At 54.5% G+C, this 14,137-nt stretch overlaps 1 protein-coding gene across 1 annotated transcript in view; it reads right to left on the reverse strand.

Annotated features, from left to right (window-relative positions):
- ST14 (ST14 transmembrane serine protease matriptase) overlaps positions 1-14,137 on the reverse strand; it is a 40,308-nt gene that overhangs the window by 6,858 nt on the left and 19,313 nt on the right. The window contains exons 2-16 of the mRNA XM_059413771.1: positions 11,115-11,274; positions 10,665-10,792; positions 10,354-10,424; positions 9,212-9,369; positions 8,950-8,985; positions 8,447-8,687; positions 6,475-6,614; positions 6,063-6,160; positions 5,035-5,144; positions 4,813-4,943; positions 3,374-3,478; positions 2,969-3,079; positions 2,754-2,867; positions 2,331-2,453; positions 1,315-1,501 (exon numbers count right to left, since the gene is read on the reverse strand). Coding sequence (XP_059269754.1) covers positions 1,315-1,501; positions 2,331-2,453; positions 2,754-2,867; positions 2,969-3,079; positions 3,374-3,478; positions 4,813-4,943; positions 5,035-5,144; positions 6,063-6,160; positions 6,475-6,614; positions 8,447-8,687; positions 8,950-8,985; positions 9,212-9,369; positions 10,354-10,424; positions 10,665-10,792; positions 11,115-11,274 — 1,913 coding nt within the window. The remainder of the gene's footprint in view (positions 1-1,314; positions 1,502-2,330; positions 2,454-2,753; positions 2,868-2,968; positions 3,080-3,373; positions 3,479-4,812; positions 4,944-5,034; positions 5,145-6,062; positions 6,161-6,474; positions 6,615-8,446; positions 8,688-8,949; positions 8,986-9,211; positions 9,370-10,353; positions 10,425-10,664; positions 10,793-11,114; positions 11,275-14,137) is intronic.

Below are 14,137 nucleotides of genomic sequence, written 5' to 3' on the forward strand. Positions count from 1 at the left end.
AAAAAAAAAAAAAAAAAGAAAGAAAGAAAGAAAGAAAAAGAAAATGAAGGAAGAGGAAATGAGAGAGTGATGAAGCAAGAGAAAGAGGGAGAAGGAATGGAGGGGATGGGGACCACACATGGAGATCCTGGCTTGCCCTGCTAAGGGTCTAGAAGCAGTGGGATTGCAGTAACACAGGATACGGAGGGCCCCAGCTTCACTGTTCCCTGCTAACAGGATTCCCAGGGTGGGGGTGGGCGAGAGTGTCTCATTCCAGCCCTGGGCCAGGGAAAATAGAAGATGAGCCTAGAACTCCTGGTAGGGCCAGAACGCATGGAAGTGGCTGAAAAGAACAAAAGAATGGGGTCAGATCAGAGGGACACAGGAGCTACACTGGAAGAGAGGGCAACGGTCAAATCTGGAACAATCCGAGCAACGAAGTCACGTCACGGCACTGGATTACAACCCGAAGAAACGTGAATACGCGTGCGCCCATACGAATATAAATAGCTAAGTAAACAAATAAATGGAAGAGAAGGGACAAAGCTTCCTCACAGAAGAATTCCACACTGGCTCGCTTCCAAAAAATAAAGAAAGGGGGACTTCACCGTGAGGCAGCCTGGCAAACACTCCCTCAACCAGCCGAGAAGGATTGACGTTACCAGTGATAAGTCAGGCTGGTGTCCTGTGCCCTGTGACAACATGTGATATTCCTTCCAAACACCCAGAAGTGCAGTCTGAGCAGAACAAGAACATCAGACAAATCCAGATGCGGGGCACTCTACAGGACACCTGGCCTCCAGGCTGACAAGATCACAAAAACAAAGACGGACCAACAAGCTCCAATAAGCCAAGCGCACTGTGTGCCCAGCGCAGAGCTCAGGGTTCCAGGAGCACATGCTTGTTACTCTCAGGGCCCCAAGGGTAAGAGCTCACGGGGAGTCTGCACCGGTCCCAGGGCGGCCCCGTGCACAAAATGACCACGCACGCCTGGGACCCGGCACACCCGGGCTTGAGTCTGACGGTGCCGCTCCCAGCGGCACACTCATGAGCACAGGTCCTGACCTCCGTGAACCCCCGCTTCTTTAAAATGGGGACGTAACGGGACCCATCTAACCGGGCTGTAGGAGAGGCACTACGATACTGCTTTACAGAGAGAGAGGGAGTACGTAACAAGGGTCTGTTTTCATGATTACTGTTATTAAGCCCCATCCCGGGGTGTCTGCCACTCAGCCCGATCCGGTCCCAGTGCCATCCGCTCCGGCAAGACTTATATACAGGCGGCTTTCCGAGCCCAGAAAACCCAAAGAGAACCCCTCCCACCCAGCGGCCCACCTGAAATCTCTCTCATCGATGAAGCAGTGAGCTGCCGACACCATCCAGTTGGGAGAGATGATCGAAGCCCCGCACACGTGGCCCTGGCTTTGGACGTGGAGGCTGACCTGCCAGGGCCATTCACCTTCGTCTGCATTCGTGCCGCCAACCACCCGAGACTGCCTGGTGAATGACCGCAGCCCACAGTCTGGGAGGTGCAGAAAACGCACAGGTCAAAGTCAAGGTGGGGCACCAGTCCCCCAGCCCACCCCAGGCTCAGCAATAGGCCATGTGAGGCAGTCGCTTTTGCGTGGGACCCCCTACAAATATCTTCTAGACTCAGAGATCCCACTGATGGTCCCCGGCCCCTCTCCCTGCTTCCAAACCCAAAACCCTTGCACTCCCTGCTCCCCATCTGTGCCCAAATGCATTTAGAGGTCTTCCGACATCTGCTGGTTTGCTCGGATTTAATTTGAGTGTCATTTGCCTAGATTTCCTTGCTGACTGCTGACAGGCACAGCTCCCAGGAAAGAGCGGATAGGCGACATGAAGTCAGAAACTGGCCAGAGCTGGGCTCAGATATAACCTCAGGCCAATGCTTCTGAAATACACACGAGGCCACAAACTGATGCATGGGTGCAGTGGTGAAACCTGCCAGCTGCTCAGGTAGGCCATGTCCTCTCTCCTCCAGGCAAGATGGCCAGGTCCACAGAGCAGGGGCCAGCCCAGCACATCAGCCAGGACATTAGCTCTGCCACAGAGGTGCTGACATGCTGGTGGCCACCAGCCCTGCCTCCAGGACCACAGTGCCTCTCTGCCAGTCAGCAAAATCATCCTTTCCCCCAGACAGATACACCCTCTCACCAGGGCAGAGCTGGATGAGTGAGATACTGGCATGATTTCCACCTCTGTGTGTGCCTTGCACAGTGAACAACCTGCACAACATGTATGCAGTGAACAACTGCATACATTTCTACCTCTGTGTGTGCCTTACACAGTGAACAACCTGCACAACAGTATGCAGCATCCCTGCTCACCACAATCCTTCTCATCTGAGCCGTCGCTACAGTCCTTCTTCCCATCACACTCGGGGTTTCTCTTGCTCAAACAGAGCCCATTGTGGCAGCGATAGGTATGTTTGGTGCAGGCAACAGTTCTCACTGTTCAAGAAGGAGTCCAAGGGGCAGGGAATCAATTCCTCTGCAGCACCCAACCAGAAACCTGATGACCCATCTTCCTGATGCCCCTCATCAAGCCTGTCCCACCCTTCCACACTCATGCCCATGTCCTCCCAGCCTCGCCAAAGGCTCTCCACCTTCCGGAAGATTCTCCCCCCCACTGACGCGTTTTCTCATCACATTTCACATCTAGGGTGGTGTGTGTTTATTAAATTTGGGACACCCTGAGATGTGAGTGTGCTCACAGCTGCTTCCTTCCTTCCTGCTCCCACCAGGTCTCACCGAGGTCACACATGGCCTCATCGGAACCATCGCCACAGTTGTCAGTCCCGTCACACTGCTGGTTCTGGGGGAGGCACTTCCCATTGCCACACCTGAAGGTCTGAGCTGGACAGCCTGGGGGCAGGATGCACCAACAACATTCAGCAGCTGCTCTACGATGCCCCCTGCTGAGGGTGGGCCAAGGGGTGGCCCAGGCAGCCCCACCCCACACTCACTGCACTCCAGCTCGTCGCTGTTGTCCCCACAGTCATTGACGCTGTCACACAACCAGAAGAGGGGCTTGCAAAGCTTGTTCTTGCACATGAATTGGTAGGTGGCGTTGCATTCTGATGGGAACAAGGGGCCACAGTCAGCGGGGCTCTGAGCCCTCGCTCTGACATCAGTCACTGCTCACTGCTTCCCACAGAAGCAGGGGCGACCAGAGAGCTGCCCAGGGACCCCCTTTCCTGCTGGGGGGAGGCAGCTCTTTGGCGCCCTGGTGCCCCCGCTATGGAAGCTGAGCCGGGCACTGCAGAAACACTCCACTGCCCACTGAAACAGAAGGCCAGCCTCCCAAACAGCAGAGGGGGGCATGGGGCATGAGGTCTAAATGGGTCACCGCGCAGGCAGAGGGGACTCACGGCAGTTGAGTTCGTCGCTGTAGTCCGTGCAGTCAGCCCAGCCGTCACAGCGCAGCTCGTTCCGGATACACCTCCCAGTGTTACACATGAACTTGCCCGGGCATGCTGCAGGAGAGATGGCAGGCCTCAAGTCCACGAGCACCAGCCCTCCCTCCCACGCTGGCTGCCCTCCACCTACAGCTGCCCCGGGAGGGCCAGCCACAGACCCACAGTGAGGGGCCCCTCCTGACCGCCAGCAATCAAACCCCAGGGAGCTGCAGAATGGAGACAGGCTGGCTGGGTGTGCACTCGGTTCTCCTGCCCCGTGTCCTTGGCCAGCCACATCCCCCCGAGTGCCAGGTTCCCCTTGCCGGGCATGGACCTAGCTCGGCAAATAGATGATACAGGTGTCCTACCCAAGTGTCAAATGGCAGCCCAAGGGCGCCTGGGTGGCTCAGTGGGTTAAAGCCTCTGCCTTCAGCTCAGGTCATGATCCCAGGGTCCTGGGATGGAGCCCCACATCGGGCTCTCTGCTCAGCGGGGAGCCTGCTTCCTCCCCTCTCTCTCTGCCTGCCTCTCTGCCTACTTGTGATCTCTGTCAAATAAATAAATATAATCTTTTAAAAAAAAAAAAAAAAGGCAGCCCAAGATTTCCATAATTCTAAGGTTGTTCTCACATTTCCGTGTTTCTGAAATTGGAAGGTATCTGCCACCTGACGTTGTGGGGCTGGTGACAGAGCTGCGGGTAGGTGGGGGTGAGTCTGTCCCGGAAGGCAGGGCCTTCACCTGCGGGCTGGCCCTGTTGCCGGCCAGGTAGACTCCAGGTGGTGAGTCAGGCCGGTGCATTCTAACTTAAATTTGGATTCTCATGTAGAGTTAAAAGCTCTCCCAAAAGGTTACTCTCTGATGTGGGGCCAAAACAAAAAGTCCCCGTGGATAGGGACTGGCTGGTCTGCACACAGCAGGCCGGGAAACTAAAAGCCACAGAAACCGCCACATCTCTTATATAGATAGAGATGGCAGAATTTTCAGAGCCCAAAGTTGCTAGTGTGATGATTCCTGCCCCAGGATTTTCTCACGTGTCTCAGAACTACTATGCTATTCCCCAATGTCTTTGTGGCTAAAAGGCCACAAAGACAAGCATGGATTCCCGGAGGTGTGGCCCTGCTGAAACACAAGGACAGATGGCCCCAAGGAACCTGGGGGGCCCTTGGGCTCCAGTGCCTCTCACAGGGACTCGAGGGCACAGCCTGTAGCAGCATTCACTGTTCACCTTTGTCAAGAAATGCATTTATGGCAGTCTTCCCTTTTATTCCTCCAAAAGGCACCTGAGGATATGCACCCTGCGTTCTCGGGATCTCAGAATCAGGGGAGCACAATACTGGGAAGATACAGAACACAGAGGTCATCGCTGGCCGGTCCCTCCAGCCAGGTTCCTCCTTCTAGAGACGTGTACTCACGGTCACTGGAATCGTAGGAGAGGTACTCGGCCAGGAAACCCGTGTCGGTGTAGGACTGATCAGAGTGGAAGCGCACAGTGATCCTGCTGCTCTTGCTGGTGACCACGAACTGCGGCCTCTCTCCGCAGTACCTATGGGGACCATGGTCAGAGGTAAGAGGGGGATCCGGAGGGGCTTGGGGCACCCCTCCCCTTCCAGCTCCAGCCACTCCAGGGCACTTACTTCTCCCCGTTGACCTCCACGTAGTCCTTGGGGCAGGATCCTGGGGGAATGTTGGGCTCCACCAAGTAGAAAAGCTTGAAGAGCACTTTCACATTTTGGTTGTTGGGCACCTAAGAAGGGAGATGCTGCTGGGGGTCTGCTGCATCCTTCCTTCCTCCTAAACCCAGTGCTGCTGGCCACGGGCACTGGGGGGACCATGGCACATGGCACGGTCACTGCGCTTTTCTCTCTACCACCCGCGTTGGCAATACAGAACACACAGCAGGAGGGACTCGAGTTAGACCTTTGGAAGAACTTCTGGACTCAGAGGCAAGAAAAACCAGAGGTCCTCCCGGCATCACCGAAGAAAGGAAAGAGAGCGGGTCTCTGACTTGGAGGGAGTGAGCGGGAGCCCCAGGCAGCAAGACTCCCGTCCACTGCCATCCAGCAAGTGCTTTCTCCACGCACACTCTGCGACTTCACCTCTGAGAGGCAGACACCCTTCTCTGCTTCTCCCTTACTCTCCCTTCACCCAGGAGCAAGCTGAGGCCTGACAGGTGAAGCACCGGCCCGAGGTCCCTCAGGCAGGCACCGGTCAAGAACTAGGATTTGAGGGGCGCCTGGGTGGCTCAGTGGGTTAAGCTGCTGCCTTCGGCTCAGGTCATGATCTCAGAGTCCTGGGATCGAGTCCCGCATCGGGCTCTCTGCTCAGCAGGGAGCCTGCTTCCTCCTCTCTCTCTGCCTGCCTCTCTGCCTGCTTGTGATCTCTGTCTGTCAAATAAATAAAAAAAACCTTTAAAAAAAAAAAAAAAAAAAAAGAACTAGGATTTGAGTCTGCGGGGGTGTTACGAGGTCGGCCCTCCCCGACCTTCCCCACCCTGCAACGCTTTAGACACATCCCCACCCTGGGGATGGGCTGGTCAGGGAGCCCATCTCCCTCTCCTTGCCCTTCCTCACTTGCCTTCCTGGAGTGTCCCCTCTTCTCTCCCCCTGGAGCCCCCCTCCCTCCCTCCACCTTCTGCTCTCATGGGCACCCTACAGCCTCCTACCTGGATGTCCCACGTGCAGTTCATGTTGGGCGGGTAGTGGCCTGGATAGTAGGGGCTGCTAAATGTCCCGTGGGTGCCACGTAGAGAGCCTCCACAGCCTGACAGGAAAGGCAGGAGAAAGGCTCGAGGACCCGGGGGCCCTGGCGGAGCCGGCCCGCCCATCTCTCATGCTACACGCGAGGGCACCCGTGAGCTCCGCAGCCCGTTGCTGGAAGGCCTCAGTGCGGGGAGCCCGACACTTTACGGAGGGTTCCCCACCCACACGAGAGGCCAAAGGCCCCACAGCTTAAGCTGCCAACCTCTGTCACTGACCCAGGTCGGTTCACCCACCGAAGGCTTTGGCCTAGGCTTCGTGGGCGCGGGCCAGCCCCTCAGACCCATCCTTCCTCTGCCCTGCCGTGCCCCTCCTTACTGCTCAGCTTGGACAGCTGGGAGAACGTGGCCTCAAAGCCAGGATGTCGGCGCTCGGTGTTGGTGATCAGCGTGACAAGCAGGACGTTCTGGGAGGAGAGGAAGGTCAGGTTGTAGGAGGGCGGGTAGGTGCCACACAGCCTGTGGGGGCAGAAAGGGCATGTGTTACTGACAGCATCAAGAAGCCCGGCGTCCTGGAACCCTGGTCTCGTCCACAAAAGGCAGGGGGCAGGGTCACTTCAAAGCTCCTCCCTGCATACACGACCTCAGTAAGGATTTAGTTGTAAGACTGTCTTTTCAACACACAGCAAAAACTCTGCCACCTCGAATGCCTGACCACAGAAGATCCATTCAGCTATGCGTTAACTAAGAACAGTAACAGTAACAGCACCGACGCCACCTAGGAACAGAACATGCACTCAGTGTTCTTCCTAACAGCTCTACTAAGTAAATACTAAAATCCCCCCTTTCCAGACAAGGAAACTGAGGCACAGAGAGGAGCAGTAGCTTGCCCAAGGATCCACAGTGACTAAGTGGTGGGGCTGGACACAAACCTCAGGCCCCCGGCTCCCTGACGTACGCAGCCAAGGACAGTGTCCCTCTGCCCTCACACGAGAATGCCACGTTACACAACCACCACAAATGACAGAAGCTCGCTTACTGATTCAGAAAGAGCACCAGGACATGCTTCAGTTTTAAGAAGCAGAGAGCAAAACCACACGAGCCCTCTGATCCCATTTTTACATCACACACAAACATTGCCGTGCACAGGAAAACGCGTGGAGAAACGTACATCGCAAGGCTCACAGCGACTCCTTCTAGAGAGTGAGACCGTGACTGAGATCCGTGCTCTCTGTGCACACCGATTTCCCAGTTCTTCCCTTTAGAGCCACATGCTGATTTTGTTGTACGATTCATAAACGAGAGAGGGGATAAACCTTACAGGAAAAGGAGCCCTGGCTGCTGAGCTGTGGTGGCAGATGGTTCTATCCTGTCCGGAGCCGGAATTCTAGCCGATTCTTTATCACAGAACATCTGCCGTGCTCATTTCCGCAGACAGCGAGGGAAGGCTGTGGCCCACTGAGTCAGGGAGAGCTGAGGAGGGGGCGGCCCACCCCCACCCACAGCGCTGTGCGAGGCACGCTCCATCCAGGCCAGGGGCAGGGGGGCTGCGGGTGGCCCCATGACCTCAGCATATACAACGCCTCCTTATTTCCTGTGGTCCTGATGCTCTGGCCGCAGGCTGGGGCCTTGCTGGCTCTGGCGACACTGCCCCTCCCGGGACTAGGCAATTACCAGAGAGAGTCAAAAGTCACCCCTGCACAAGCCTTCCACGTACAGACCCCTCAATCCAGAGCCCACACACCCCAACACCCTCCTCCATGGGGCTCTCCCCACCAGGTGACTGTCCACCAGCCCACATCACGCCACAACCAGGTACCAGACAGCTAGAGATGGCCTTGTGTTGTGCTCCAGAACCCACTGGAATTCTTTGAACCAGCCAATCCTAAACCTGCCTACACGGCCTGGCCTGGCCTTTCCCAGAAACCATGACAAGGCCTCTCACCCGTTTCCACCCCCTCCGCCTGCTCTGCCTTTCCTGACTCTGGGGACTCTGTGGCCCTGCACCTGGGGACTGTCCCTCCTCTTGCAAACAGTCAGAACAAACTAACTTTTCAATGGGCAGCCATCTCCTGAGCCATCACCCTCAACATAAGTGAGTCTAATAAAGTGGGGTCTGCACCTCCACTCTGGCGAGGAAAGGAAGCGCACCCAGCTCGCCGGCACCGAGGGGCCACTGAGTGCTCCTCACCCCGACCATGGCTGATGAAACTGCCTCTGAGCTGCTCTGCTGATCCCTATAGCCTGGAAAGTGCCCAGGGGCCTCGAGTCCCACAGTCCATCTCCGACCCACGCTGGGCTTTCCTCTGCGGAAAGCCCCCAGCCCACCTCTGCACCCCTGGGACACTCACTGCACCACAGCACGGGGCTCCACGGGGCTCAGGGTGTCATACACCATGACCAGGTCACTGCCACGGTCGTCACAGGACGCGACATCAAAGCTGTGGAAGGTGAGGCTCAGCACGGAATCGGCATCCCCCCGCAGGGTCCACTGGCAGCGGGCCCGAGCCGGGTACGGGCTGTCGGGGAAGCCGGGCGTGGTGAAGCGGGTCAGCTCCCCACTCCGGGCGTGCAGGGCGAAGCTGCAGCTGTCTGCGTGGGAGACAGAGAGGCTGTGGGGGTAGCGCCGGGCACAGCTGGCAGGGGTGAGCCACCCAGGGCTTCCCTAGTGGGGCCATCAGGCCTGGCCCCTCTGAGATGTCCCAGGCTTCCCTGGATCCGGAGACACGAAAGAGGGGGCTTCTCATGGCCTGGGAGAGGGCGATGTGTGCGTGTGTGATTTGGGGGACCCCTGTGACTGAGGGGCATCTGGCCACATCCCTCCTCTTCTCTGGGAGGAGGGCACGATACTTACTGTCCTGGGCGGTCTGTACTGTTCTGGGGTCAGTGGCTAAAGAACAAGGAGAATAAAGTATTTACTGACGCGGTCAATTTCCTCATTCCTGCTTCCTTATTTCCCCAGAGGGAGGTGCCGGGCCGGCAGGCAGGCCGTCTTCCCTTCCGCGCACTGGCTGGGCAGTGCTGCTCCCCCGACCGTCCCCCCAGCAGTCCAGGGCTGGCCCTGCTCCTCCAAATACAGGCCCAACACGGCTCACCCCTAGCATCCCTGTACTCACGGAAGGCCACCACGGAGGTCAGCACGAAGGAGCTGAGGGCGCGGGCGCGGGGCGGCAGAGTGACCACGCGCTCCTCGGCCATGGCGCGCTCGGCCTCCTCCACCAGGTACTTGGGGATGCTGAACTCGGACCAGTAGTAGGCGATGATGCTGCCCTCGCTGGGGGAGAGGGGCGAGCCTGAGGTGCTGGGGCGGGGGGCCCTGAGCATACCACCCGTCCCCACACTCTCCCCGATGCCGGGCACAGACGGGACAGCTCAGGCCCCCAAGAAGACCGTCCTCCAGGCGGGGGCCCACCCCGGATTCTTTTATGCTTCCCCACCTTTTGATTCCTTAAGCCCGAGATCGTGCCCCTTCACCCTCTCCTCTCACGTCTGGCACCCGTCCAGCCGTGCTGCGGGGCCGGATCGGGTTTAGGACTTGGGAAAACGGCCCTGGGTCGTGGACTCGGCTCTCCCACTAGCTTGGGCACCCTGAGTAACAAATTCTGGAGTCTGTCTCCTCATCTTGGAGAGGGGGTGATGCCACCTGCCGCACAGCATTCATAAGGATTAAATTAAACTGACAAAATCAAAAGCACTTTTGAGATAAAGTCTATTTTTAAAAAAGCATGTTGGGGGCGCCTGGGTGGCTCAGTGGGTTAAGCCGCTGCCTTCGGCTCAGGTCATGATCTCAGGGTCCTGGGGTCGAGTCCCGCATTGGGCTCTCTGCTCAGCAGGGAGCCTGCTTCCCCTCTCTCTCTCTGTCTGCCTCTCTGCCTACTTGTGATCTCTCTCTATCAAATAAATAAATAAAATCTTTAAAAAAATAAAAATAAAATTAAATTAAAAAGCGTGTTGAAGGCGGGTGAGCAAGGAAAACATGAAGGCTCGCGGACGCCTTCCAAAGCCCTATTTGGAAAAGGAATGAACGGTCACCACCATTACTGAGCGGCTTCTGTGGCAGACACGCCGTCTCATTCACCGGTATTGTCCTGGCAATGCCCCCGTGGTTACCCCTGCCCGGGAGACAGCCTGACGCAGTGTGTGCTGAGGGAGGAACGGGCCAGGCGCCGTGCTCCCCAAGCCAGACCCCGCAGTCTGTTGGCTACCCCCAACCGCCACCACACAGCACCGACCCCAAAGCCTCCTCCCCAGCACCCACCTGAAGGCAGTCACCGCCGACTCCTTGTGGTAGGGGCCCAGGGATGGCACCCCACTGTATAGCACCTTCAGCTGAGGGAAGGAGAGAAGGCTCACAGCAGGCCAGAGAGAGGCAACAATCCCCGCTCCGTCCCACGCCAAGTCCACCCTGCTCCCTCCCTCCGGGGATCTGGGCCCCCTTCCCTGGTGTCTGGAAGCCTGAGCCACCTGCAATCTGGGAGGAAGGGGAGCCGTGCCCTCCAGGTTGGGTGATGGTGGGGGTGCCAGGGTGGACAGCAGGGACAGGGCTCCCTTCCCAGGGGCCGGACTCACCGCTTCCTTCACCTTGTTGGCCAGGTTTGCAAACTCCGTGGAATTGGAGTTCTCATAGGCATCCAGAAAGTTCTCATTTGTGATCCTCAAGTAGCCATTGAAGACCTTCTGAACTCGCACATTCCGGTCTATAGGAGACCAGAGAAGGAGGGTGGTCAGAGGAAGTGACACCGTCACCCCCACGGTCCTCAAGCTGCCCTCAGCTACCCTCGGGGAGCAAAGGCCAGGAGGGGCCAGGGCACACATGGGCCTCTGGGCCAGCACTTGTCCCTTATGGCCTCAAAGAACCAGGGGAGGCAGAGCCCTGGACCCTTCCCCACAGCCCCCCGCTGCACCCTCCATTTCCTCCCTCCTGTCCACAACCAATGGCCCCCGCCCCTGTCCACTGAGAAGGGAGGTACAGCCACACCCACATCACCCACCCCAGAGCCAAGCCCCGGCTTTACTCACACTGGAAGTGCCACACCAGGAAACAAGCCACGAGAGAAAGCAAGAATAAGCCAACCAGCACGGTCACCAGCACCACCCAACGCTTCGGGCCCCGCTTCTCAACCTTCTTGGTGTTGTTGACTGGCAAGAACTCCACGCCTTCCTCAATGCCATTCATGCTCTGAACAGAGAAAGGCAACGCAGCTCAGACACACTCCCTCACCTCAGCAGCCTCCCCGCCCTGCTCCGGGAAGCATGATTATCCGTCCCAAGGTCCAGCTTGGGGAAAAGGGCAAGGAGAAAGGAGAAGTGGCCTTCTCATCCATGCATCCCCATGTCTGGGCAGCGCCACACAGGTATTGCTTAAGGACTGGTAGTTTAAAGGAAAATCAAACAAAGAGGCTGTCTAAACCCAGTCATGGAGGCTCTCCACTTACATGGAGGCTCCGCACTTACAGTGTGGGGAGAAGAGGCCGAGCCAGGGACCACCACCATGTCAGCTTCTCCAGGCAGCCCCTCCCCCGGGCTGACACAGCCCTGGGGTGTGGTGTAGGGGCCCCTACAGATTCAGTCCCCACCGATCATGGAGGGGGTTGGTGTTTGGAAGCCTGACACCAGGCTTGGTGTCAGGTGTGGGCCAGGAGCCCATGGGCCACACAGAGACTGTACACCCTACCCAGTGGCCTTGCTCTGCCGATGTTTAACCAGCCCAAAGTAAAAAGGCAGTCGACCCTGGCCGCCCTGCCACGCCCCTGTGGAAGCAGCCACTCTGTTTCTCGCCTCAGGTGTCCTGGTCGGGAAACTCAAGGTGATGCAAGGCCAGGTCTCTACTAGAATCACACCCATGCTCACCCTAAGAGCAGGAAAAGCAAAACTTCCCACAAATAGGACGATGGCTTACCTAGGCTCCTCCTGGCCAGGGGCTCCCGAGGAAGACAGGAGTGTGACTGTGGCAGGTGGGTGTCCACAGGCACATGGTGACAGAAAGACAAGCTCTCCAGGCACTCTAACACACACTCTATCTGCCCGAAATCCCGGAGAGGAGCCCTGGCCTTCCAGCTTTAGCTACCTCAGACCCACTCCAAAGGGGTATGTGCTAAAAGCAACAGCCCCATCCCCAAATTCCACAGATGAGGTCATGTTAACAGTTTCCAGATGTGGTTCTGGTGTCCACCTCGGGCTCTCCATGATGTGCTTGAACTGATATTTCTTGATTTGTCACATCATCTGTTAACTTCACCATTCAAAGAGTCTCCCCATTCCTGCCACCCTGGATACTATATTTCTGTTTCATCATTGGTTATTTTTGTGACTTTAATATTGCATACAGAAACACACCCCATAGCTAACTCTACTTTGGTAATCATACTGCAATACACAAACATATCAAATCAACATGTCCTAGACCTTAAATTTACACAATGCTCTATGTCAATTATATCTCAATAAAATAAATTTTTAAAAAGGAAAGAAACACAGCCCAGAGGCAACCACTTAAAATGCTTTTGTGATCTGCTTATTGTGGAATTCATCTCCATATTCCTAAATACCACTATCTCTTGATTCATCTATTTGAAATACAAGCATCTGACTTCCTATTACGATAATGTGAAATTCAATATCCTTCTTTCTCTTTGTCTCGCCCATCCTCCCAATAGTTTTAGGGCTACAGTTTTTGTTTTTGTTTTATATCCATACTCTATATTTTCATTACAGCTGACCCTTGGAGGGTTAGGGGTATCCACCTCCTACACAATCAAAAATCCACATGTAACTTTTGACTCCATCAAAACCACTCACAGCCCACTGTTGACAGGAAGGCTTACTGATTAACACATATTTTGTATGTTATATGTATTACATACTGTACAATAAGGTAAGCTGGAGAAAAATGTTAAGAAAATCTTAAGAGTGCCATACTGTATTTATCAAAAAAAGAAAACCCCACATATAAGTGGGACCACACAATTCAAACCCCTGTTTTTCAGAAGTCAATTATATTAGTCTTTGAAAATATTGTTCACAATTGTTTCCTTCCCAGTACAACGAATTTGTTTCTCCTACTGCAAAATTGATTTACTTGGGTGGGGTTATTTTGAACATATACCCAGGTGTTTCTGTACAATCTAAGAGCTCTGTAATACTCTTCTAATCTTCCACATATAAAGTCTGTCAAATAACCTCCCACTTCATTTTTTCCTGAGCGCTTCCCTCCGACAGCCCTCTGCCCTTTCCTATAGCTAGTGTCTGGAACTTCCTTCAGCCTCACCCTGGGAATTTCCTTCTTCTCCTTCTTGTGTTAAAACCCCTATTTCCTGAATTCCATGTCTTCTTTTTTCTTGGCTTACTTCATTTTGGTGGAATACATACTTCAGTAGCTTCCCAAGAGGGAAAATTTCTGAGACTTTCCATGTTTCTGAGTATTTTAACTCTGTACTCACATTTTCTCATAGTTTAGCTGGGTATAAAACTATAGGTTTCAAATAATTTTCACTTAAAATTTTGAAGGCTCTATTGTTTTGTAGCTTCCAATTTTGCCTTTGAGAAATAACATAAAGTACAATTCATTATTTCTTATTCATAATTTGTTATCCTTCTCTGAAAGCTTTGAGAATGTGCTTTGAATTGGGTCATTAAATTTCACTGTGCTGTGTTCTCTCCACCTGCTCCTTGAATTTGGAAATTTGTATCAGTCTGAGAAACTTTCTTGTACAGGCATACCTTGTTTTATTGTGCTTCGCTTTACTGCACTTCACAGATAATGCACTTTTTACAAATTGAAGTTTTGTGGCACCATGTGTCAAGCAAGTCTAGGAGTGCCGCTTTTTCAGCAGCATTTACTCATGCCCAGATTCTGTGCCATGTTTTGCTAATTCTCACAATATTTCAAACTCTTTCATTATTAGATCTGTTATGGTGATCTGTGATCAGTGATTACAACTCTCTGAAAGCTCAGATGATGTTTGACATTTATGAGTAATAAAGTATTTTAAAAATTAAGGCATATACTTTTTTTAGACATAATGAACACTTAATAGACTACA

Source organism: Mustela nigripes, chromosome 1, assembly GCF_022355385.1.
Source record: "Mustela nigripes isolate SB6536 chromosome 1, MUSNIG.SB6536, whole genome shotgun sequence".
Taxonomy (NCBI): Eukaryota; Metazoa; Chordata; class Mammalia; order Carnivora; family Mustelidae; genus Mustela; species Mustela nigripes.